We start from the raw sequence: 27,032 nt of genomic DNA, 5'->3' as shown, positions 1-27,032 counted from the left end.
TCCACATTTAAATTAATTAAACATTAATAAAACTAAACGACAAGGCGGCACGCTGCCCTAGGCGTCCTCGTCGTCGTCGGGGCCGGTGAGGTCGATTAGCGTCGGTCGTCGGCGTAGGGTCGGCCCAGGGGAACGCCATGTTCCAGATGGTGGCAACGTCATCCGCCGCGGGCTATGTCATAGCCGGCTGGCCACGGTGCGCCTCCTCCTCGGCGTCGCGCTCCAACTGCTCAAGGTACTCGCTCTCGCGATGCTCCTCGGCCAGCCTTCGCTGGCCCCATTGCTCGAGATAGGCGAGCTCCTGCGCCTCCGTCGCCCCCATCCAAATCGCCAGCACGCTGACCCACTACCGTACCACTCCGGTCCAGGAATAGTGCTCGATGGGGGTCGGCTCTGGCTCGACCTTCGCTGGAGACGGCGGGGCCAGGGCGGCACTATGCAGTCACCGGCTGCGGATAGCACCATGGCCTCCGCCATGCACACCTCGTACGCTACCTCCTCCTCCTCCCTGCGCCGCTCCTCCTCCTCGCTCTCCTAGAGGACAGCCGCCTGGTCCTCGTCACGAACAAGGAGGGGCGGCGGCGAGAAGCCATGCGAGACATCGCGGACGCCGCGCCGGGACTCCTCGTGCTCTAAGGCGAACCAACGCCCCCAATAGGGTGAGTCGACGTCGTAGGCGGGGGTCACGGCGCTGCTCCGGCGTCAGGAGCGCCCGCCGGCGCCGCACCTCCTCCGCGTGCGTCCTCGCCGACCGCGGCGCCGCCGGCACTGGGATCCTCTCTGGATCCAAGTGACAGTCGTATGGCAAGGTGACGTCGGGGTAGGGGAGAGGGACACGGTTCTCCCACTACCACTTCGCCTGGTGCACTGGGACATTCACGCGCTGCCTCGGCCGGAAAGAAGACGCCAGCGGAGGGGGGGAGAGGGGTGGCGGTGCCCTTGCCTTTGCCGGAGAATAAACCCATTCTTGCGGTGGCTAGGGTTGCCGGCAACGGGAGAGCATAGGGTGGCAAGATGGGGACAGGGGGCTTCTAGAAGCGGATGAGGACCGCCCCCCCCCCCCATGCTCGGATTAAAAAAGGCCGACCGCCGTCACTGACGCGTGGGCCCGAGGTGGGCGATCGTGATAAATTAAGCTGACCGCGGTAGTTGGACGGCCACCAGGTGGGGACGCGGCGCACACCGAGATGGCGCGCGAGGCGTACGCTTCGCATCCGCGCCGACAGATTTCTGCCGTAAATTTGAGCCGAGAATGGGTCGGGTGGACGCGTTTTGCGAATGGATCGGGGTGGACGCGTTTTGCAAATAGGTCGGCGCGTTGTGCCTCCACTTTTATCCGCATCGACCAAAGCGGACGGCGACGGACGAAATGGGTAGCTGCATTGGGGTCGCTCTAATTATGGGCCAAATGAGATTGATTTGATACACCGATGTCATTGTAAAGTTAAGCAATAAAATCTCATTTTCACAAAATAATAATTCTAACTTGTAATCTAGTATTAATTCTTCGTGTGTGCTCTCCTGCTACATTACTAGCATATTTCATTCCAAGAATGACTCAGTGGATTTTTCTTTTGTGAGTGGATTCAATGGATTTAAAAGTTTTGTTTCAAGAAATACTAGATGGATGATACTTTTGGGTAAAGCATATATGGTCAGTTTCTTGTTTCAGTACACTTCGCAAAAAAGTGTATTATTTCAACAGTACATCTACTCGTTAACATTATTATATGATATATTTTTCAATACTGTGCTAAATACACATATTCAAAGCTATATAATTAAGTGGAAATATGTCTAGTTATATTAATTATACATTTTTTCAAATTTCTGGGCCCCATTTGACATTTGCACCGGGGCCTCGAATTCTGGAGACGGCCCTAATTCGGCCCTCCGATAATAGGGTTGGGGTCGTGATCGTCGCTGTCGCTGTCGTTGTCGCCAGATAACAACGCGTGTCCACCTTGCAACAATTACGACTGGCATCACAGTGTTGTACAACTGTCTTTTTAGCATCAAAAAAACACATCGAGCGGCCAGCCTTTTAAAGGTAGGCGCCCGGCTTGCAACAATGCCTCCTGGAGGCGCAGCGTTGGTCAGTTGGCTTTATAGCAGAAAAAACATATCAAGCGGGCAAACTTATAGGACAATGTTAGCGCCCACACGTATGGTGTGAGCGAAACGTGGCCACATGCTCTATGACACACAAACCGCGCCACGTCACCGCATGCATGCATGTGAGAATCTTTTTGGATTTTCAGTTTTTAAAATGTTTTATCTCTTAGATGAAACATCCGATTGAAGATCTGTTTTCATCATTAAGTTCCTCACGACGAGATCTTCGAAACTAGATCTCATATCAATATATTTCGATGATTTTTTGGGTTAAAAGTTGCCATGTCTATTGCACATGAAGTGCCATGGCGTTTACACCGAAGTTGCCATGATATGTTTCAGCTATTTTCTTCTACATTTAAAAGTAAATTCTGACATTTATAAAATGGGGAATTAAGAAACTAGACTTGTCATGAACCATAAACTAAAATTGCCATGACGCATGCACTTAAAATTGCCATGGTTCATACAAAAAATAATTTTCATGGTCAAAGTACTGGAGTTGCCATCATCAAAATACTAAAATTGTCATGCTCTACAAACTGAAATTGCCACATGGCAACTTTAGTTTAAGCACTATGGCAACTACAGTGTAAACATCATGGCAACTTTTGGGCAAAAAAAATATTCAAAACATATCAACTTGGGGTCTAGTTTTGAAAATCTCGTCGAGGGATTTAATGGTGAAAATGGATTTTTAATTTTATTTTTTAATTAGGAGATAAAACATTTTTAAGCCGAAAACCAAAAAGATTTCTGCTGATGTCATCTGTTCACATGTGGCAAAATGAGTTGTAAAGGAGGCGTGTGGGCGATGTTTAAGATGCCAGACGTGTGGGCATTAGTTTTTTCTAACTTTTAATGATGCGGACACCCAAGTGAGATGCGTGTTGCTTCTGGCTTGTGTGTCCACATCGTGCTGCACGTGCGTTTGCTTGCAATGTCGTGTGACCTGCTTGCATTGATGGTGTAACCTCTTGCAGCATCGAGACACCGGTTTGGAGCAAAAAAAAAAAGAGCACAACCGATGGTGCAGTGGTCTAAGCGATGTGTGATGGCCTTGGCGGGCTTGTCATTGATCTGTACTATGTTGATTTAGTACATGAGAGGTGTGCCCATAGTCATACCCCGCAAATGTAGCATGTTAGTGAACTTTGTTAACATATCTTGATGTCGTGCTCGTGCTTTGTGTCATTGCTTGTCTTTTTTTAACACAGTATAGACGCAAACGCTTATACATACGCGCATACACTTATCTCTATGAACACACACGCACACCCTACCCCTAAGAGCACCTTCGAAAGACTGAGCCGACATATCATCTTTAGATTTACGAAGTCACCGTAGGCGCCTCGTCATCGAGGGAAACTTCTCCTTCCACACCACTAGGAAAACGGCTATAGCTAATATGGACATTAATGGCGCATCATGTATGTGGTGCGCCACTGCTCAGTGGCGCACCAGATACAGGTACGCCATTATTGGCCACATTACTAATGGTGCACTTGGTGTGTGATGTGCCATTACTAGTTTTGAAAGAAACATGTTAGTAGTGGGGCGCCAGTGGATAGTGCTGCCTCCTCCTCCTCACCTCATTTTTTATCTTTTTTTTCAAAACTAGTAATGGCGAATTCTTAGGTGGTGCGCCATCTGTAACATGGGAGCAGCTAGATATTTTGGACAGCCACCTACCACACTCACTTTCCCCGCTCCATTCTCTCCACCTCTATCAAGCTTGGTCTCGGCTGCCTCCTCCTCATCACCTCATTTGCATCATAGATTCACCCAAATTAAGTGGTTAAATTTCATTTTTTTGATAGGTAAGTAAGGGGAAAGCTTTCTTAATGTTCTAGATCTAATTTTTTCTCCCTCCAACAACGTACACACTTTTTATGGCCTAGATCTACGTATGTTTGTGGTGTTGCATATGTTTATGGTGTTGCATATGTTTGTGTTTGCAGGTAACGGTATTTGAAATGCGATAGTTGCCAATATTTTGTCGGAATCATGATTCATTTCCGTTTCGGCGAGAATTTGGCACCATGCATTCTTTTTGGTCCTATTTTTAGGGAGAGTCATGCCAACATTTTTTTGGTTCTAAAATATCGTTTTGCTCTACCCTGCAGGCGACCATGGTCCGCACGATGACCGAAGGCATTGTGAATAGGTTTTTGAGCTCCGCGAAGGCCGAGATGCTTCAAAAGAATGAGACGGAGATAAGATGTCCGTGTCGAAGATGCAAGCTGAAGAGCCTTATGGACCCGGATTCCGTACAGGTGCGGGACCACCTGCTCTTGCGTGGTTTCATGGATGGCTATCGGTGGCAAGGTGATGAAGATGATTATGAAGTCGTCCATGGGGGCCGGGCAAGAAATGAGGAAGGGCAGCCAGACAACTGCGGCGAGGGCGGGCGAGAAGACGAAGAATCTCCAGGACCTGATCACGAAGTAGATGCAGTACACAGTCATCATGTAGAAGATGCCGGACATGATGATGAGGAAGATCAAGACGAAGGGCATGATCATGAAGATGAAGATGCCGGAGCAGACAACGATGGACCATCGATGGGCTGGGTGCAGGACCCTCATATTCAAGAGCTGCTTCTCAAGCAGACGGATAACGCAAGAGCTGCCGCTCGAGAGAAAGCCAAGCTGGATCAACTGGAGATAGATGCGGTTACTCCATTGTATGAAGGATGCAAGCCCGAGAATACCCGCTTGAAAGTAACGCTCATGGCTCTGGAGATGAAGGTAAAACAAAAAATGACCGACGCATGCTTCGACGAGAACATGTCATTCTGGCATGAACGTCTTCCCAAGGGGAACAAGTGCCCGACCAGTTTCGAGGAGGCGAAGAAAATCGTGTGTCCTCTGGATTTACCGCACATGAAATACCATGTGTGCATGAACAATTGCATCAATTATCGGGACGAGCACGCGGAGTCTACCATATGTCCGGTGTATGGCGTCACTCGATACAAGAAGAGGAAGAAAGCTCCTCGAAAAGTGGTGTGGTACTTTCTGATCACTCCTCGTCTGCAGCGGTACTTCGCAGACCCTAATGCAGCAAAGAAGATGAAGCGAGAAGATGACGGAAATGATCCGGAGATAAATAAAAAAGACAAGATGCTGAGTCACCCTAAGGATGCTAGCCAGTGGCAAGCGTTGAACTTCGAACACCCAGAATTTGGGGACGATCCAAGGAACATCGTGCTGGGCGCGAGCACCGATGGAGTCAATCCGTTTGGCAGCCAGAGAAGCACACATAGCACCTGGCCTGTGTTTGTGTGGATGTACAACCTTCACCCCTGATTGTGCATGAAGAGGAAGTACATTCACATGAGCATGCTAATTGAAGGGCCGAAACAACCAGGGAACGACATCAATCTGTATCTGAGGTTGCTGAAAGAGGAGCTAGACACGCTGTGGAAAAAGCCAGCCAATACGTGGGACGCCGCAGAGAAAGAATATTTCCCTGTGAGAGCCGCACTGCTCACGACGGTGCACGACTATCTCGGTTACTTATATGTCGCGGGGCAGGTGGTCCACGGATTTTCTGGATGCGTCAGGTGCATGGATGACACAACGTATCGCCAGATAGATAGAGATCCCGGGTAATTAGCTCCATATGGTTGCATTCTAATTAATGAAGCCAAATTTCTAAATGGTTCGCGTTCCTTCCGAAGGACACTGAAAGCAGTAGCGCGGGGCCGTCTCAGAGCTCCCCTTGGGACACCACTTTAAATTGGGCGTTGAACGTAATGAAACACAAGGATAAGTTCAGTAAGCCGTCGTCAGCTGGTCGTGTGGCCGGCAAAGGCTTGTCCACGAAATGGTCGGAATACTATAACGCTGGGCGAAAGGAGAGAAAGACCAGCTCGGAAAGCCAGGAACGTGAGGTTCAAGAACACAAGGCACAAGTGGCGCGGATTCCGGAGATAGTCGAAGAACAAGTGCGAGACCAACTAGGAGCGACGATCACCGCCATTGTGCCTACCTTGATTGAGGGGTTGCTAGCGTGGATTGCAGGCGGCCAACAGGGGCCGCCCCCGATTCCCAATTTCACGGGCAGCAACTCGTACAACGCGCCGGCGGTGCCATTGGTGTCTCCAGGGAGGCGGCATTGGTGTCTCCGGCGTCAGCGCCAGAATTGGAGCTTAATGCACCCGGGTGTGGGAAGAATACGGCAGCCGGCACCTCGACAGCAAGCGGCCCCTCCGTCACTTGCACGCCCGCCATTGGCGCTGCCTCGACATTAGCCGAGCTCGACGCCATCACGGTAACTAAGCCTCTCGGCTGATGACTTCATCTCCTTGCCTTTGACTGGGCATCCCTAACGCCCTACATGTTTTCGCAGGGCGCCGCCGACGTTCCATGCACTCTCCTGCACTTCCTGGGCGGCGAGTTGATCGATGTCGCCAAGGCCAGAATCATTCAACTGGGCAACCGCGTGTTCCACGGTAATCTGATGCCACTCACCGTGTATAGGGTTCAACTGGTTCAGGTACTGCGGGGCTGCGATGACTTGTTACCTCCGTATCGACGCCCTGGGGCTGACGAAGATGATGTGATGACCCTCAGCGCCTGCATAAGTTGGTCCATGCTTTGGTCGAAGAGCCAGATTAGTTTGGGGGCGGGGGACACCACCCCACAGACAACACCGCCAGTCGTGCCGACGCCAAGCCATGGAAAGACCGCCGCAACGCTACCGCCTTCAGCTGATCCGGACATGCATATGGCACAGGATCCGGATGACGACGACGACGGTACATTTTCCAACGTCGATAAGTACTTCAACGAACATGATGGGTACGGTAACGAATTCTTGGGGCCTCGTTCTCAAGAACCCAACCCTGCAAAAGACGATCGCGATCTCGCTGGTACCGCGAAGAAACCCAATTGCGACAGGCGTTGTCTGGCGTTCAGTTCTCAGGAGACGCCTCCAGCTACCGCCTTCACCGAGCCTCAGATAGCCGAGGTGCGAAATATTATCAGCCCCAACACACTCAAGAAGGTGGTCTCTGAGTAGAACTCGTTCCCATTACAACAGAAGAAGTAGAAGGGATGGAAAAGAAAAAATAACAAGGGTGCGAGCCAGTCGGCACCGAGTACGATCCGTGCTCGGGACGGGCCACCTTCACCTAAGGATATCTCGAGGAGGGTGCATGTGGCGGGTAGGCCGATGCTACCGACTAATCTGCTCAATGCTGCAACCGGTGCTATGCTGAGTCTGCATGACAGTGTTCTTTCTTTGGAGAAGCGGCGCCTCTCCGAGAATGATGTGGCATACCCGGTTTTCATGGCTAAGGTGCCGGAGGGCAAGGGCTTTGTCGATAGCAACATCGGGCGTATGATCGTCCTGCGGTTGGATGACATCTTCGCTATGTTTAACCTTCATCCGCTGCACTACACCTTCATTCGGCTATTTTCGCTCAGTATGGAGATGCGGATCATTAGAGACAAGACCCCGGACATCATGATAGTCGACCCCTTCTACATGCGTGCCAAGATCTTGGGCAGTGCTGGGGACTGGCAAGTCGCGAGTTCATACCTCGAAGGCGTCATTCTGGCGAACCCAGATAAGGATAACTTCCTCGTGCATTACTTTCCCGAGTAAGTCATCCCCTCACCGCCCCGTAACATATGATTTCTTAGATTTCGATCGTTCTTTTTTTTCTAACATTCCGTGTTTTGTGCAGTGACACACATTGCACACTCATCCTCTTAAGCCCGAAATATTCCATGGCCAGGTATTTTGACTCGGACCGTCAGTCGAAGAAAGACTACACAAATATCAAGAAAGTTCTTGATGATGCTCTCCCCGGCTATGCCAAATCTGGAGGCACCTTCAGGAGGCCAATTTGTAGGTACGGCAAGCACGTGTTCACCCACGTAACGACGTTCCCCTGCGTCAAGCAGCCACCTGGCGGTCAGAAGGATGCCTACTACGCGCTCCATCACATGCGGGTGATCGTACGGGACCATAATCAACTTCTGCTACCAACTAATCTCAAAGATTGGGCCGCACACTTGTCGGCAATCCAGGACGCGGACATCAGACAAGAATTCTTTCGCATCCAGTCAGAGTTTGCGGAAATCATCCATCAAGATGTCCTTCGTACCTCGGGGTAGTTGTACCTCAAATATCAATCGTCCAACAGTGAAATAGAAACAACGCTACAAATGCAGGATGACAACGATCGCGATTTCATGACCATCATGAAAGACGCCGGCTTCATCCATGCTCCGGTCCCTGAGTCGAGTCGAAAGTAATGATGCTATGTAGTTCTGAAATATCGATTAGCTCATGTTGTAATTAAACTTTAATGAACTTGTATGTCTCTTTAGTTAGGACAGTCGTTCAACTTATATGTAATCGATGCTATTTATTAGTAGGACCATGAATCGTGCTATTAATGTGTTGCTTTTCTCTTCCGATCCTTTTGTTGCATACTTATATATTGCTTATATATTGGCTGTGAATTGCTAGTAACATTTTGTTTGTCTAGTGCATAGAGATGCCGTCGTATGTCGTGTACAAGGGTAAGGTTCCCAGAGTCTACGACGACTGGGAGGAGTGTCGGAGACAGGTTCACCATTTCAGCGGTAACAGTTACAAAGTGTACACCACTAGGGCGGAGGCGGAAGCTAGATACGCGCGCTATCTAGCGGGAGAGAGGAGGGATCGGAGGAGGAACCGGATGAAGACCAGTTTCATCGCGATGATGCTCATCGTGACCGCAGCTCTCTTCTATGTGATGGTAGTTTAGATGATCGATATCGACTTTGTAATGTGACGACAAACTCGGCTAATATATATGATGAACTTTGCTAATGTCTCGAGACCTAAACTTGGCTAATGTTTGAACTTTGTTCGTTATTTCGAATTTGGAGACTAATATGATGAATTCTATTGTGTGATGTTTATATTCTGTACCGTGTAATGTGTATTTTGTAACCTGTGCAAATACTAGATTTTTGGTAACCTGTGCAAATACCAGAAAAGCAAAAAATAATAATTCCTAATATTCATCAGGTTGACAAGGAAGAGGATCCTTACCAGAATGAGAGGGGGTCTGAAGAGTTTTGTGAAGATCGAATGAAGCTTCCACTCGGATATTTGTTGTGCACTGTATGTTTTTTTGAAGAGCCCTGGAGAAATTCATCACTACCCCATCGAGATGTAACTCATCACCAACACATTAATAATACTTTATTCTATCTTCTTGAGCATAACTGAGTTTACGTCTGCAGATGATTGTTCACTTCCGCAAAATCATCGAATTCCAGTTGTCAAATGTAGTGAGTGATTATGTTACATTAGATTCTGCAGATACGAACATCAGATGTGAGGCTGGGCTCTGGTGGCGTTGAGGAAACACGGAATCCAATGGGAAGATTTTTCAGGCCTTCCCCACCTGTATTCTTCTAGCAACTTCAATGAATAGTACTAGTTTATCCATGTTTTGTATCTAACCTGAACTTATTTATCTCCTGTAGGTTTGTGCACTGAAGCTTGTTCTTTTATGAGAAGAAACAGAATATATGTCGTCAGACATTTGGATCTCCACAGATTTCAGTATAGTTATGGATTGTTGAAGGAGCAATGATTAGCTTCGCAAGCGCAGTTGGTTCTCCCAAAATGACGGCTACTAGGAAGATAGACTCAAGAAAGAAAGAGACATGAAAATAGCCCATTGATTCTTGTTGTCCAATAGATATGTATTCTTCTTGTAGACCTACTCTGACTTCCACATTGCACCTCAGTACTGTCTCAGTTGAATTTGTAATGGTGCTAAAAATATTTGAGCTCGGGATATTATGCCACAATCCTCAAATGCTGTGGATGCAAATGTGCAGCCTGAAAAATGAAGATCACCACAAAATTTACTTCAATGGCATGAACTTCTTTCTTTTCAAACACGTGGAAAGCTGACCAAGAATAAAGAGAAACCCCCCCCCCCCCCCCCCCCCCCCGCGACTTTTTTTTGAATAAAAAGGTAGGGTACCTTCTACCTTATGCATTCAAAACGGGCAGTGCCCGGATGACCGAGGTCATTTACATGAAGGTGATGTTAACGCTGCACGGGGGATGCAGCAGGCCATCACTAGACCTTAACATGAAAAAAGGAGTAGGAGGGGAAAGAAAAAGGGAAAAGAGAGAAAGAGAAAGATAAAGAAGAAGAGGAGCCGGCATGTGTCTATCCTGAAGTAAGAAGATATGACCATGCCCGCATGGTGGCCCTGGAGTCGGCATCAAGACCTTAACCCACCATACTCGGCCGAGTATCTAGTTTGCAATCATTTGCCTTACATTGAAGCAGCAAATTAGACAATTCACTATGGTGAGCAATATTATATAATTAAAATTCCACGAAAAGCTCACACTTTACAAAGATGGAACTTTGCACCTTCAACTACATATATAAGAAGATGGATGCTGAAGATGTCTCTTGATATGGTGTCCACATTCTATTTTCAGACTTTGATGTTAACATTCTTCTAAAGAAGCTGCAATCGTTAGAAATACTTGCCTATCTGGTTATGATTTGTGCATATTATTCAGCCCACTTTATAGCAAAGCTAGCATTATTTTTAATGATATGTGAAGCTAACTGTAACCTAGTGGATGTGGCTCCAGCTAAGAAACTGGAGGCCAAGGCCAAACAAGACAGAAATTGTGTCTCAAGACGAACTTAATACATATGTTGAAACAATATACAATAAAAGAACTGATCAATGTACTCTATGTATTTAGCTTTGGTGAGAAACATTACAAGTGGTTCAACAGCAATGCATACATGATTAGGAGCCCATTTCCGTATGGTCCATATTCAAACCAGGGAAAATAACACAAGATATGATCACCTTCACATTGCCTGACCGATACCAGTTTACCATGGTCAAAAAGCATCTGTTGCAATGTGCTGGAGTGACAGTATTCAATGTTCAGAACAATTCCTGTAGAATTGTATCTACAGGCCTAGATTCTCCATAGGCGAAAATGTCGTTTAGTCTGGACCTAGATGAATAAGAGGCAAGTGGCAGAGTAATATGCAACATTGTCAAAACAAAGCCCCACAGTATAATATACATAAACAAGCCACTAAGGTGCATTGGAAGAAAAAACATATACATTTCAAGCTTATCTATTACACATGCCACCCATTTGAAGCAACAGAAGAACATGCAGCATTTGATGCAGACCTTAGAGCTGGATTTTATCCATCAACTCTCACCAACTGCAATGTCCTCCAATCAATGATCATAATTTATTCCCTTTTCCATATAAAACATTTGCATTACATCATCTGCTATACAATTATATTATCTGTACAGGAAGACAAACTCATAGATTGTCCAATGTTGGATACAGTTTTGTAAGACTAGGTGTTATCCATATGGGAGTAGACCAGTTGGACCAAAGTGGAGGGGAGACAAGTTCCTCACTACTGTTATTTGACAGGTTAAAAACTGCAATGTCACGCCGGTTATTCTTGTAAAAAGTTAGATACTTGTGGTCATCCATAACATACACATTGTTTGCCTTCAACTATGGATATTCTTCAGCAGAGAGACAAAGTGATTGGTTCTGCCTGAGGCAGTCCTGGATTAGGGGGTCCTCGGATAGCCGGACTATATCCTTTGGCCGGACTGTTGGACTATGAAGATACAAGATTGAAGACTTCATCCCGTGTCCGGGTGGGACTCTCCTTCGCGTGGAAGGAAAGCTTGGCAGTTCGGATATGTAGATCTCCTCCCTTGTAACCGACTCTGTGTAACCCTAGCCCCCTCTGGTGTCTATATAAACCGGAGGGTTTAGTCCGTAGGACAAGAACAATCATAATCATAGGCTAGCTTCTAGGGTTTAGCCTCTACGATCACGTGGTAGATCAACTCTTGTAATACTCATATCATCAAGATCAATCAAGCAGGAAGTAGGGTATTACCTCCATCGAGAGGGCCCGAACCTAGGTAAACATTGTGTCCCCCGCCTCCTGTTACCATCCGCCTTAGACGCACAGTTCGGGACCCCCTACCCGAGATCCGCCGGTTTTGACACCGACATTGGTGCTTTCATTGAGAGTTCCACTGTGTCGTCGCCATAAGGCTCGATGGCTCCTTCGATCATCGGCAACAATGCGATCCAGGGTGAGGTTTTTCTCCCCGGGCAGATCTTTGTATTCGGCGACTTCGCACTGCGGGCCAACTCGCTTGGCCATCTGGAGCAGATCGAGAGTTACGCCCCTGGCCGTCAGGTCAGGTTTGGAAATTTAAACTATACGGCCGATATCCGTGGAGACTTGATCTTTGACGGATTCGAGCCTATGTCAGGTGCACCGCACGGTCATGACGAGCATGACCTAACTCTGCCGTCGGACGGTGTTCAGGAGATCACACCCGTGGCTACTCCGGCCCTAAATCCGAAGCAGAGTGCGTTGTCCGAGGACGGGTGGATGGACCCCACCTCGGAGGCCGCACACTCAGTGTCTATAGAGCCGAATACTGACTTCACCTCCCATGAGACCTGTGTCGTCGGACTCTTGGATTCGTCCCCGGCCACGGGATCCGAACGACCTGCGTCAGTGCCTATCGAATCTGATTGGGCACCGATCATGGAGTTTTCCTCCGCGGACATCTTTCAGCACTCGCCCCTGGGCGACGTGCTAAATTCATTAAAGTCTCTCTCCTTGTCTGGAGACCCTTGGCCGAACTATGTCCGGCTCGAGTGGGAAGCGGACGACGAAGAGATTCGTTCCCCACCCACCACCCACTCAATAGACACTATCGACGACTTAACCGACATGCTCGATTTCGGCTCCGAAGACATCGACGGTATGGACGACAATGCAGGAGATGAACAGGAACCACCGCCCACAGGGCGCTGGACTGCCACCTCATCATATGATATATACATGGTGGACACCCCCAAAGAAGGCGATGGCGATAAGGCAACGGAGGATAATCCCCCCAAAAAGCAATCCAAGCACCGGCGTCAGCGGCGCCGCTCTAAGCCCCGCCATAGCAAAAGCAGCGATACCGGCACAAGAGACAACACCGCTCCGGATAGTGCCGAAGACGAAGACAATCCCACCCAGCCAGGCCTCGAGCGGGAGGATGATCAAGCTAGCCCTAAAGAACAGGCAGCAGACGGAGAATCAGAGGATGACAATTACATGCCTCTCTCTGAAGACGAGGTGAGCCTCGGCGATGAAGATTTTATCATGCCTAAGGATCCCGTCGAACAGGAGCGCTTTCAGCGCCGGCTCATAGCCAGAGCAAAAAGCCCGAAGAAAAAGCAACATCAGCTTAAAGCTGACCAAGATCTGCTAGCAGATAGATGGACTGAGGTCCTAGCGGCCGAGGAGTACGAACTCGAGCGCCCAACCAAAAGTTACCCCAAGCGCAGGTTGCTACCTCAACTCGAGAAGGAAGCATTAAAACCTACGCCTACAGCGTATGATGCGGCTGACCGGCCACCTCGTGGCCGAGACAAAGCGGCATATCAGGCCGCATTCCAGCCCGCACCCCATCGCCAGTTGAACAAAAATACAAGGCCCGGGGCAACATGCAGGACCTGCGAGATATACTGGAAAACAAAGAAGGACATGCAAGAACGATCTACGGATCACGGGGGCGCGCCCTAGCACGTGACGACGACCGTCATGCCGAATATACTAAAAGCAAATCCGGCCGGGCTGAATACAGCAGACAAGACTCGTATGAACTGCGTCGTGATATAGCCCGGCACAGAGGCGCCGCACACCCCCTATGCTTCACTGATGAAGTACTGGATCATGAATTCCCGGAAGGTTTTAAACCCGTAAACATCGAATCATATGATGGTACAACAGAGCCCGCGGTATGGATTGAAGATTTCCTCCTCCATATCCACATGGCCCGCGGCGACGATCTACATGCCATCAAGTACCTCCCACTAAAACTCAAAGGACCTGCTCGGCATTGGCTCAATAGCCTGCCGGCAAACTCCATCGGCAGTTGGGAGAATTTGGAGGACGCATTCCTGGACAACTTCCAGGGTACTTATGTGCGACCACCGGATGCTGATGACCTGAGTCATATAACTCAACAGCCAGGGGAATCAGCCAGGAAATTCTGGACTCGGTTCCTAACCAAAAAGAACCAAATTGTCGACTGTCCGGATGCCGAGGCCTTAGCGGCAGTTAAGCATATCATCCGCGATGAGTGGCTCGCCCGACACCTCGGCCAAGAAAAACCGAAGTCCATGGCAGCCCTCACGACACTCATGACCCGCTTTTGTGCGTGCGAGGACAGCTGGCTGGCTCGCAGCAACAACACATCGCGAGAACCTGGCAATTCAGATGCCAAAGATAGCAACGGCAGGCCACGACGCAACAGACATAAGCGCCGCAACAACGGCGACAACGCCTAAGACACGACAGTTAATGCCGGATTCAGTGGCTCTAAATCCGGTCAGCGGAAAAAGTCGTTCAAAAGAAGCAATCTGGGCTTGTCCAGTTTGGACCGCATACTCGATCGCTCGTGTCAAATTCAGGGCACCCCCGACAAACCAGGCAACCACAGTAACAGAGAATGCTTGGTGTTCAAACAGGCCGGCAAGTTGAATGCCGAAAACAAGGAAAAGGGGCTACATAGCGACGACGAGGAGGAGCCCCGGCCGCCGAACACAGGAGGACAGAAGAAATTTCCTCCCCAAGTGAAAACGGTAAACATGATATACACAACCCATATTCCCAAGCGGGAGCTGAAGCGTGCACTGAGGGACGTCTATGCGATGGAGCCAGTCGCCCCAAAGTTCAACCCATGGTCTTCTTGGTCGATCACCTTCGATCGCAGGGACCACCCCACTAGTATCCGTCATGGCCGTTCCGCCGCGTTGGTCCTTGATCCCATCATCAACGGATTTCACCTCACTCGAGTCCTTATGGACGGTGGCAGCAGCCTGAACCTGCTCTATCAGGATACAGTGCGCAAAATGGGTTTAGACCCCTCAAGGATCAAACCCACAAAAACCACCTTCAAAGGTGTCATACCAGGTGTAGAGGCCTGTTGTACGGGCTCAATCACACTGGAAGTGGTCTTCGGATCTCCGGACAACTTCCGAAGCGAAGAATTAATCTTCGATATCGTCCCCTTCCGTAGTGGCTATCACGCACTACTCGGACGAACCGCATTTGCTAGATTCAATGCCGTACCGCATTGTGCATACCTCAAGCTCAAAATGCCAGGCACTCGCGGGGTTATAACAGTTAGTGGAAACACAGAACGCTCGCTCCGTACGGAGGAGCACACTGCGGCCCTCGCAGCAGAAGCACAAAGCAGCCTTATGAGGCAAACCGCCAATTCGGCAAAAAAGACCCCGGACACCTTCAAGCGAGTCCGGAGTACCCTACAGGAGGATCGCCAGGCACGTTTAGAGCTCGCCTAGCAATTCGACCTCCGCCCTAGTCCCAGTCAAGCGGCGAAATTTGTGCCGCGCGTACATAACTACGCAGATACCATGGGCATAGGTGGAGGCACGGCTATGGCACGTCCCACAATGCGGCTCAACCGCCCCTGGGGCGATATACCCTTATCATTTTCTCTCTTTCAGGACCTTACTCTCTCGAAGCCCTTTCCGGCAGTCTGATTGTCGGGCCCATTACGGCAAGAAAATACCAAGGAAGCAAGAAGCTCTGACGTACAAGGAAATTCCTAGGTCGTCTCTGATAACGATTGATGTACCTGTTTTTACATACCCATACGCAGCTTGCCCTTGGATAGGACATGTCAAATAGTCCTATTTTTTGCTTATTGCATTAATTGTATACGTACACTTTGACGTATTATTATTGCTTCTCTTTTTGTTTTCCTTGTCCGCTTCTTGACGACAAATTGCACCCGTACATTTTGAAATGACCAGTGCGCCAGGGGCTTTAGTGTACCCCATAACACGGCATGAAAAGTCCGGACACTTTCGACAGTGCGACACCCCGAACTTATAACATTATATGCATCAGCTCCGAATCATGTCTTGGGTCAATAGTTGGGTTTGCCCGGCTCCCATGTTTTGGTACCTTACGTTCCGCTATATCGGCTAAGGTAGCGCTGGGAGAACTACTGCGATTGTGTCCCGGTTCGTCTGGACGAACACCTCAGTAGAGAAAGCCGAAAACTAACAGTCATGATGAGGCGAGAGCCGGTCGCTGTTCGAGAGGTCTCAAATCCTTCAAGATTTTTTCGGCTTCGGGCGAGGAGTCGGCCTTGTCCGATTTAGGCGTACATAGCGCCCCAAGTTTGGCCTTCCGAATACTAGGGGCTTCACCAAAATTTAAAATTGTAGACTTTTATGGCTAAGTGAGAGCGATAAAGCTTTATAGTCCGATTGCCTGGTTCGTTGTGCTGAACACCTCCTTCGAAGGACCCAATATTGGGATAAAGAGTGGTCAGGTTTATCCCGAACACCTCAGTACTAGTTATATGGGGGCAGAAGCCGACTACTCACCAATTCTCAAAATTTATAAACGGCCGCACAAAAGGTAATATTTTAAATTAACAAGCGCTATATAACGCACATGAACTGGTTTCATATTACAGGATCACATGAGTACATTCATTCAAATATTACATCCTTAGCACATTCCTCTGCCACAAGGCGAGCACCCTTCAGGACACTGTCATAATACTTTTCGGGGTGGCAATGCTCCTTGCCCTGCGGCGGCCCCTCCGTCACCAGCTTTTCGGCGTCCAACTTCGCCCATTGCACTTGCGCCCGGGCAAAGGCCCTGCACGCACCCTCAATGCAGACAGACCGCTTTATGACTTCAAACCATGGGCAGGCATTCACAAGCCATCTTACCAGACCAAAGTAGCTACCAGGGAGGGGCTCGCCAGGCCACATCCGGACTATAATGCCCTTCGACCATTTGCTTCAATTGGTCGCTCAAAGGCATCGGATGTTCGGTCCCAGTATACTGAGACCAGAACAACTTCTCCGTTGAGCTCCCTTCCTCGGCCCGGTAGAACTCCGCGGCATCCGATACACTGCTGGGTAGATCTGCGAACGCTCCTGGAGAGCTCCGAATTTGGGTAAGTAAAAGAAAAGTTTCCGTCACATGCTTGCTTTGCATAATGAATGCCTTACCCGCCGCTATCTTCTTAATCGCCTCAATTTCCTGGAGTGCCTTTTGGGCTTCGGCCTTGGCATTTTGTGCATTCTCGAGGGCCTTCGCAAGCTCGGACCCTTGCATCTCAGAGTCACGCTCCAAGGACTCGTATTTTTTGACGAGATCCTGGAGCTCTTGCTGCACCTCGCCGACTCGGGCCTCTTGCTTCTCTTGCTCGATGCGCTCCTTGGCCGCTTTGTCTTCGGCCTCGGACATCGCCTTCTTCAGGGCCGCCACTTCGATCGTGGCCCCTAGCAAAATTCATGACGATCCTATTACTCAAAAACCACATTTTTCTTTATCAATATACAAACGGGGTATCACTTACCTTTGTTCTCTTCGAGCTGCCTCTTGCTAAGGCCGAGCTCTTCCTTGGACCGCTCAAGGTCCCGCTTCAGTGCGGCGACCTCTGCGGTACGAGGGGCAGCGGCCAGTAGTGAAGCCTGCTTATTCACATAGACACATTCTGATTAGACTCCTGTGATTATTATTTGATCCTCTATTCGGCCTTTCTTTGCGAACACCGAACAGAGCATCAGGGGCTACTGTCTATGCCGTGACATTTTCTTATAACTTGATTACTAACCTCAAAGCCTGTTAGGAGGCTGGCACAGGCTTCAGTCAGCCCGCTTTTGGCGGACTGAACCTTCTCGACCACCACACTCATTATAGTGCGGTGCGCTTCGTCGATGGAAGCGCTGCGAAGCGCTTCCAGCAAGTTGTCCGATGCCTCTAGATGGACAGAGGCCATCAACACGAACGGCTTGCCCCTCTTAGCGAGGGGTTGCCTGACAGAATCTGGAACCACTGGAGGTTCCGGCACAGTATTCGGCTGGAGGCTAGACTTGCTACCCCCGGCGTAAGGGCCCAGGGGAGTCTTGCCCCTCGTGCGCCCAGCGCCTGGAATGTCACCTTGGGGGGCCTCCGGAACTGTCTCCCCTTGGTTCAGTACACTTTGAGACAACACCTCGGTGTCGTCCGTAGGGCGGGGGGAGGAGGCAGTCGGGAGTGAATCGCTGTTCATATCTGACGGGCCCAAAGAATCATCCGAAGAAGATACGTTGATGTGGGCTTGGGATGGACTGCGTAATCATGTTCGGCGTGATAAGAAGCAATAAAATAAAACAACTAAGAACTATTATGGTATCCGGATACTTACGACTTCGCCAGGGGCTTGTCCCTGGGTAACCATTCCTCGTCGCTAAAAGCGGCCGCCGTGGAACGGTCTGGAAGGAGAGTTCTTCCCTTCTTGGACCCTTCGGCCTCCCCAGATGGGGCGGCCTTCCTTTTCTTGTCTCCCCTGGCTGGGGGGAGAATTTTCCTCTTCCTTGTCCTCGTTTGGGAGGAGTGCGCCTCGGTGTTTTCGGACGATGAGTCCGATATAACCTTGCGCCGGAGACCTTTCCTGGTCCCCACGGCCTTCTTCTCCGACGCCTCGTAAGGCGCCGGAACCAACATCTCCATTAGTAGAGCATCTGCTGGATCTTCGGGCAGGGGGGCTGGACAATCGATCTGCTCCGCTGTCGCTACCCAGTCCTGTTAAAAGGTGTGGAGCCATAGATCCCTCACACGGTTATACTGGGGAAAATAACATCTTATGAGATATAAAAGACTTACCGGATTAGCAGGGTGCTTTGCGCTGAGCCCGCGATCCTCGGTAAGGGGAGGAGGTACCTCGGCGCCCTTGAACAGCACCTTCCAGACGTCCTTGTGCGTCGTGTCGAAGAGCTCTCGCAGCGTCTGTTGCTCAGCCAGGTCAAACTCCCACAAACTGAATTACCGTCTTTGACACGGGAGGATCCGGCGGAAGAGCATGACTTAGACCACGTTGACAAGCTTGATTTTCTTGCTTATCATATTTCTGACGCAGGTCTGGAGTCCGGTCAGCTCCACCGATGAACCCCAGGATAGGCCCTTCTCCTTCCAGGAGGTGAGCCGCAGGGGATTCCGGATCGAAATTTGGGGGCCGCCACCCGGTTGGTGTCACGCGGCTAAGTGATGTAGAACCACCCCGATTGCCACCCCTTTACGGTCTCCACATAGGAGCCTTCAAGCCAGGTGACGTTGGGCATTTTGCCCACCATGGCGCCTCCGCACTCCGCTAGGTGGCCGACCACCACCTTCGGTTTAACATTGAAGGTCTTCAGCCACAGGCCGAATAGGGGCTTGATGCGGAGGAAGGCCTCTCACACGACGATAAACGTTGAGATGTTAATAATGAAATTGGGGGCCAGATCATGGAAGTCCAGCCCGTAGTAGAACATGAGCCCTCGGACAAATGGGTGGAGGGGAAACCCCAGTCCGCGGACGAAATGGGTAAGAAACACGACCCTTTCGTGAGGCTCAGGGGTGGGGATGATCTGCCCCGCATCTGGGAGCCGGTGCGCGATATCTGCGGCTAGGTATCCGGCTTCCCAGAGCTTCGTAATGTTCTCCTCCATAACGGAGGAGGCCGTCCACTTGCCTCCCGCTCTGGACATGTTTGGTGTGATTTTGCGGGGAAGATGCGAACTTGGACGCTGGAGCTCGAGTGCGCGAGAATGGATGGGCAGGGAAGAATAAGGCGTGGGTAAAAAGGAGGAGTCCGTGTCCCTTTATAAGGACAGAGCAAACTATGCGCCTCCTCACCTGCCTGGTAAACTTGCTTATTCCCCAAGCGCCGTAATTGATGGCGTGGTTGGGTTACCCACACCCTTATTGATGAGAATCCCGTGATAAGGGGACACGATCTCTGCTTCGACAAGACGTGCCAAGAAAACCGCCTCGCAATATGTGTAGTAGCTGGTTGAGAAAAGCGGTTCAAATAATGATCGGGCCGTGGTGTGATGTCACGTTATGAAAAGTTGTTAGCAGATTAGATTTATGGAAATATTATACTCTCTACGGTGGTTTGTGGAATTTGTTTTGCAGAGCCGGACACTATCCTTGTGTTCAAAATCTTTTATGGTGTATTCGGAGGAAGAACCCGTGTTGCAATGCCGAAGACAATCTGCGCGCCGGACTCATCGTCATTGAAGACTGGTTCATGGGCTACTGAGGGAGTCCTGGATTAGGGGGGTCCTCGGACAACCGGACTATATCCTTTGGCCGGACTGTTGGACTATGAAGATACAAGATTGAAGACTTCGTCCCGTGTCCGGGTGGGACTCTCCTTTGCGTGGAAGGCAAGCTTGGCAGTTCGGATATGTAGATCTCCTCCCTTGTAACCGATTATGTGTAACCCTAGCCCCCTCCGGTGTCTATATAAACCGGAGGGTTTAGTCCGTAGGACAAGAACAATGATAACCATAGGCTAGCTTCTAGGGTTTAGCCTCTACGATCTCGTGGTAGATCAACTCTTGTAATACTCATATCATCAAGATCAATCAAGCAGGAAGTAGGGTATTACCTCCATCGAGAGGGCCCGAACCTGGGTAAACATTGTGTCCCTCGCCTCCTGTTACCATCCGCCTTAGACGCACAGTTCGGGGCCCCCTACCCGAGAGCCGCCGGTTTTGACATCGATACTGCCCAACCAACAACACATGATCCTTCAAGCTATTTATTCCCACAACCTTTTCAGGCATAGTCTCAACTTCAAATATTTTGATCTTAGAGGTATAGTGGACATGCGTTGCAGTGTCAGCACATGGATCACAGTCAACCACATGTTGGGATCTAAAAACTTGCATCAGATCCCCACATGGAGCCTGAACAATGTAAAATGTTGGACAACTGAAGATATCTGCCCAGCCTGCAATTAACTCCGTTGCGACCACAGGGCCTCTGAGATCGAAGGCGTGAATTTCTCCTAGCGATGCCACTGCATATAACATGCCATCTTTGTACACGCAGTCTTGAAAAAAACTACGTGGTTTCAGCCACGTCCATTTGTCATCCCCTAACCAAGCAAATGAGAGTTGCCCATCTGGATCATGAATAAGCACCACGATGTAGCCTCCTGCGGATGCATCATAAAATACAAATGCCTTTTTCTGGGGGTATTGTCGTAGCTCGCCAAGATCAACGGCTTGAGGATCGGTGGTACTACGGTGCTCCGCCGTGTTCCGAGAGTAAATGTACTTACATAAGGCACCTGTTTCATCCAAAACGGGAGTCACTTGCGCAATGGTGATCACCGACGGGAGAGCGATCTGTTCACATGTGATGGGATTGAGAATATGCATCTCGGACCTCTCATCAGCAGTAATCAGCCAGCCATTTGAGGACCCGATCAGATGCCTGCTGCGAATGGGTGGCTCCGGGAGAGTCAACTTGTATGACCTCTTCTCCAAGAGGCTGTAGAGGCATGCAACGCTATCACCAGCAGATTCAGATGTGTATAAGAGGCACGGCGTCTGGCGCCACTGGTACTGCCCAAGTTTACACAGGCTGGAATACGCGGAGCGCCACGAGGAGCCGACGGAGCAGGCACGCATCAGGTCAGGGATCTCCAGGTGTGCAAATATGGACATCAGGACATCCTGTGGCAGCTCTGGCAATTGGGCAACTGCAACCTCGGTCAGAGGTCCATGGATGTGTTCTTCTTTGAGGAATTTCTTCGGCAAACCGGGAGGAAGAAAACCTAGCAGCTTAGGCACTCGGAAGACTAGAGGACGCAGATTCCTCTGGTGGATGGCTAGACTCAACACCCTGGATACGCTACAGGTACCAGCCATTGGACATAAATTGGCACTTTCAGAACAAACAATTGCTCGTTGGAAGGTTGCAATCCTGGATGGGGCACGGCCAGGCAAGCTCTTGGGCGTACTTATGGGTGGCCTCCCGCCCTCCCCTCATGCTGCGAGCTGATTCTGTCACGGAAATCCGACTCCGATTACGCAACTCCCAAAAAAGGTTTGAACTTTATTAAATCGAACTGCTCTGTAGGATCGAACCGAATCCGAGAGATGGAAGAACATAACAAACCAGCGCGGGTATGGCGGGCTCAACAGCCCTGTTCGGCAAACCAGGAGGAGACAGGAGGTGGCGGCGAGGTGTCAATTCGCTCTGCCTCCGTCACCTTCATCGTCAGATGCGGTAACCGACCGGGAATAATTCAGCGGTGGCTGAAGGGCATGTGGAGGTGGGATTGTAACTAGAAGGATGACAGCGGGTGTGGGGATTCGTTGGAGGCAGTGCCGCGGGCGGGCGGCGGCGGCTGGGTGGTTCGGTTCCTGGGCCAACGGCTGATAGGCCTGGGACAGATAGCACCACTGCCCTTTTTCGAAATGGTGAAAAAATACCTTGGTGAATTTTATAGTACCAGGATGACGGTGGAGTGGGGAATCATCGGCGGCAGTGGCTGGGCGGTCTGGTTACTAGGGCCAATGGCTGATAGGCCTGAGACAGGTGGTAGGAGTTTCCCTTGCCGAAATGAAAAAGAAAAAACCTATTCCCTTTGCTAAATGAGAGTCAAGTACTTCTCTGTAACAACTAAACTGTAAAACGTTTTATATTTTGATACAGAGGTAATAATATGCATATGAGAGAGTATTACGTTTTTTTTAATGTATCAAGTAGGTTTCTTCAAAGTTGTAAATGATGGGTTATATATAGCTCCAAAAGACTATATACCTATAAAATAGGATAGCTTCCCCAAATCCATTTTCCTGGGGCATTTGGACTAAAAAAGATGTCCAAAACATGACCTATCTACATACTGGGTTGTAAAAAATTTAAGGCAACCCTAATTTTTTGCCTCTCCTACTGCAAATAGTAGCCGCATGGTTGTAGCAAAACGAAACCTGGAGTCGCGTGCAACCCAACCACCAGTTTAAACTAACCCCTTTCCCTTGCATTGCCAACGCCAATACGGAATTCGGCCATTGTCGGCCACCACCGCCACCGCCCCATCGTCTGATCCACCATCCCATTCGGCCACTGTGGGCTCTGAGTTAATAGGTTAGTTCCCAAAAATGATATAAAATTGTATATAAAGTATCTAAGATTGATAATATAATAACATGAAACAATAAAAAATTATAGATCGTTGGAGATGTATCAAACACTTTTCATGGTGAAGCCCAAATTGTGAGTCATTTGGTCCTTTACAGAGTCCACGATATGAAACCTAACACCATTGATAGTGAAGGCATCCCACGGACGTACCCGCATGTCTAGCCCTTTTGACAGCAGTTTTAAATCATCAGGCGCATTTCTTAACTTCCTTACATGATCTGCAAACCAGTTAATGAACTCCGCCTTCTTCTGCTCCAAGTTTTGCACATCGGTTGTCTTTAATTCTTCCTTGGTAACCCTGTGGAAAAATAAGTAAACTAGTCATGAACTTAGTTAAAATATACTCGTTCGCAACGCTGTAGTACGAGTTAGTTAGGTGATTGAAACTTACTCCATGTACTTCTCTACTTATGGATAGTTGTCAAGTATATATCTATGCATTTTCCCCATTCCTCCGAGCATGTTTTCCTATGGGCCGCCTGAATGCCAACAGGACAACCATACGAAAATATACCTAGGCTTCCTATCCAAGATTTTTTCTTTTTCTTCTTCTTATATTCTTACTCATGTTCCTATCTCGCTTGTTAAAACTGGTTTCTATGTCTTCTTTCAAAAATATGGAGCAAAAGATCAAGTACTTATTGCTGATATAGGACTCCGTAATTGAGCCTTCGGGCCTTACTTTGTTACGCACAGTTGACTTGAGGTACCCAAGCCTTCTCTCAACTGGAAACATTCAACCATATTGGATAGGCCCCTTAGTAGTGCCTCATCCGAAAGATGTACAGCTAGGTGCGCCATTACGTCGAAGAAAGCAGGTGGGAAGAGCTTCTCAAGCTTGCAAAGAATTTCAGGAATGTCATCTCTCAATTTCTTCACGACGTCGATTCTTAATGTCTTGGCACAGACTCCTTAAAAAAATCTTCATAGTAAAGCGATAGTCTCATACATCTCCTTGGAGACGATGCCTCTAAGACCACTTGGTAAGATAGCCTACAGGAGTATGTGGTCATCATGCGTCTTTAGACCGTGTAATTTACCGATCTCAACATCCACATATGTTGCCAGGTTTGCAGCATGACCATATGGGAATTTGACATTATTAGCTAGAAAATTACACAACTCTATTTTGTTTTCCCTACTAAGTGTCTATGGTGCATGATACTTTTTGTAAAAACCCTTCTTCTTCGGATCTTCTTGCGGCACCTGATCATCCCACATCAACATATGTTGTAAATCCAATCTTGCGCTGATGGTATCCTTGTTCCTACCATCAAGTTCAAGGAGTGTACCAATGATACTCTAACACATGTACTTCTCAGTGTGCATAACATCCAGGTTGTGAGGTAACAAGATATTCTTCCGATATGGCAAAGCATGTAAGCTCGCCCTCAGGTGCCATGTGGGATTATTATATGTGCACTTTCTCTTTCTACTTGCATTACCAAGTACTTCCCTGATTTGAAATTCTCCTTAGCAAGCTATAAGTATTGATCAACTTCTTCGCTTGTGAACTTCCATGGTGGATCCTTATGTTATGTCTTGTTAATAAACGGTTATGCCTGTCTTCTAAAAAGATGTTTTCTAGGAAGGAATCGACGATGGCCAATGTATCCAATTTAATTTTTTATTTTTCAGAGCAAGGATTCTCATCGCAATGCACACATGCATAATAACCCTTTGTGCTTCCACCGGAGGTAGTGCCATATGCAGGATAATCATGAATAGACCAAATAAGCATCGCACGCGAATTGAAAGGTTTTCCCATGCATACATCTGTTGTGTCCACACCAACCCACGGCTTCTGCATATCTACTATCAATGGCTACATACATGAAAATCCTTTCCTGGCGAGTATTTTCCAGGTATCAGCGATGCCATCATGAAACTGGATTTGTCCATGCATGGTGGGAAGTTTTATGGAATGACAAAAACAGGCCACATATTGTATGCACCGCTCATGTGTCCAAAGGGATTGAATCCATCAGTTGAAAATCCTAACCTCAAGTTGTGGGCATCTTTAGCAAATTCTCCAACTTTTCCGTCGAAGTACTTCCATGCGTCACCATCAAAGGGGTGCCTCATTACATTACCTTCTTGAACCCTCTTTTCCTTGTGCCACCGGGTGTGCTCTGATATTTCCTCCGAACAAAAAAATTCTTTGTAACCGTAGAATTATTGAAAAGTATCAAAGGATCTTGTGAGGAAACTTTTTCTTCCCATCAACGTGTTTCCACCTTGACGTAGCACAGTGCGGACAATGAATGTTGTTGACATAGTCTCCCCAACATAAAATGCAGTCATACTTGCATACATGAATGGTCTGATATCCAAGACCAAGATCAGAAAGAGCTCTCTTAGCGTCAGCATCAGATTTCGGGAAGCCCAGATCAGGCAAAGCAGTATTCAACAGCTGACAAAGCATATTCAATGTCTTGTTGGTCATACGCGTATATGTTTTGGTATGAAGCACCCTCACTAGTAGAAAAAGGGCCATTTGTCCCGGTTCTAGAGGGCCTCTAGTCCCGGTTCTGGAACCGGGACTAAAGGGTCGGCACTAAAGGCCCCCCCTTTAGTCCCGGTTCTTATACGAACCGGGACTAAAGGCCCTCCACGTGGCTACTGTCTGGAGCTCCACCTTTAGTCCCGGTTGGTAACACCAACCGCGACTAAAGGAAATTTTACGAAATTGTTTTCCAAATTTTTTTTGAATTTTTTTCCGATTTTCAAATTTCTGAATTATTTTACCTCTTAATCTCTAATCATCCCTCATCACTGCTCAATTTAACCTTTAATCTCTAATCATCCCTCATCATTCCAAATCATCTAACTCCCGGCCGGTCACCATCCGCTCACTACCCCAGCCTGAGCACGCTTAACTTCCGGGTTCTATTCCCCCTCGTTTCCAAGTATGCACTTGTTGTTTTCCTGTCAATATTAAGATGTCAATCCTATTAACCCTCAGGAGTTTAGCTTGAGCATGAAGTCACACGTTTCACTGTTTGAGTTTGAAACTATTATTCTAAAAAACAATAATTATTTAGTAACACTAATATTTCTTGAGTAAGTAGTTTGACCACCGTTTGACCAGATTCGACCAAAATTCAAAAAAATTGAAATAATTATTTAGTAACACTAATATTCTTGAATAATTATGTAGTAACACTAATACTTCTTGAATAAGTAGTTTGACCAGATTTAACCAAAATTCAAAAAAACTGAAATTTGAGCATATCATTTTTTCCTTTTAGAATTTGAGGATTCTAAAAATTTGTAAACAGGCCATAGGCCGTCAAAATCGGATGCGGATTTTCGTGCTGAAAATTTTGATATATTATACGTTTTTTTCCGACATCGTATGTAAAAGTTATAGCCGTTTTACTTTTTTCTGATACTTTTTTGCAAAACATGTCCAAATTTAAGTTTTTTAATTTTCCTAACTAGTAGATGTAGTAATATAACTACATCTCGAAGGATTTTATTTTTTGGAGTTTTTAACATTTTCTTTTGTTTTTTTTCAAAACTGAAATGACGATACACGGGGGGGGGGGGGGGTAGAGTTTGAGAAATGGGCCCTTTAGTCCCGGTTTGAGACACGAACCGGGACAAAAGGGCATCGCACCCTTTAGTCCCGGTTCGTGTCTCAAACCGGGACTAAAGGGCCGATTTGAACCGGGACTAATGCCTTTAGCCACTCGAACCGGGACTAATGCTAACATTAGTCCCGGTTCGTAATGCAACCGGGACTAATGTGAATATTGCCCTGTGACCAAAGCCCTGTTTTCTACTAGTGCCTGATAATGAACGACATTCGTGTCATACTGCCACA

At 48.2% G+C, this 27,032-nt stretch overlaps 1 protein-coding gene across 1 annotated transcript; it reads right to left on the bottom strand.

Moving 5' to 3' along the window:
• Nucleotides 1-172: 172 nt before the first annotated feature.
• On the bottom strand, nucleotides 173-21,921 carry LOC123142419 (uncharacterized). The gene is made up of 2 exons (XM_044561344.1): nucleotides 20,771-21,921; nucleotides 173-338 (listed from the first exon to the last, which is right to left on the bottom strand). The coding sequence occupies exons 1-2, from the start codon at nucleotides 21,919-21,921 to the stop codon at nucleotides 173-175; spliced, it is 1,317 nt and encodes a 438-aa protein (XP_044417279.1).
• Between the last annotated feature and the right edge of the window lie 5,111 nt (nucleotides 21,922-27,032).

The sequence above is a fragment of the Triticum aestivum genome, chromosome 6D (genome assembly GCF_018294505.1).
Source record: "Triticum aestivum cultivar Chinese Spring chromosome 6D, IWGSC CS RefSeq v2.1, whole genome shotgun sequence".
NCBI classification, from domain to species: Eukaryota; Viridiplantae; Streptophyta; class Magnoliopsida; order Poales; family Poaceae; genus Triticum; species Triticum aestivum.
The sequence above is the reverse complement of the archived record's forward strand: the minus strand, read 5'-3'. Positions and strand labels throughout refer to the sequence as shown.

Bases quoted from the DNA above. Each gene is read 5' to 3' on its own strand.
- LOC123142419 (XM_044561344.1), bottom strand. From the start codon at position 21,921: ATGGCTGGTACCTGTAGCGTATCCAGGGTGTTGAGTCTAGCCATCCAC. The intron at 339-20,770 runs GTATCGATGTCA...GTAGTGGGTCAG, and splicing joins CATGTGTTGTTGGTTGGGCA to CGTGCTGGCGATTTGGATGG.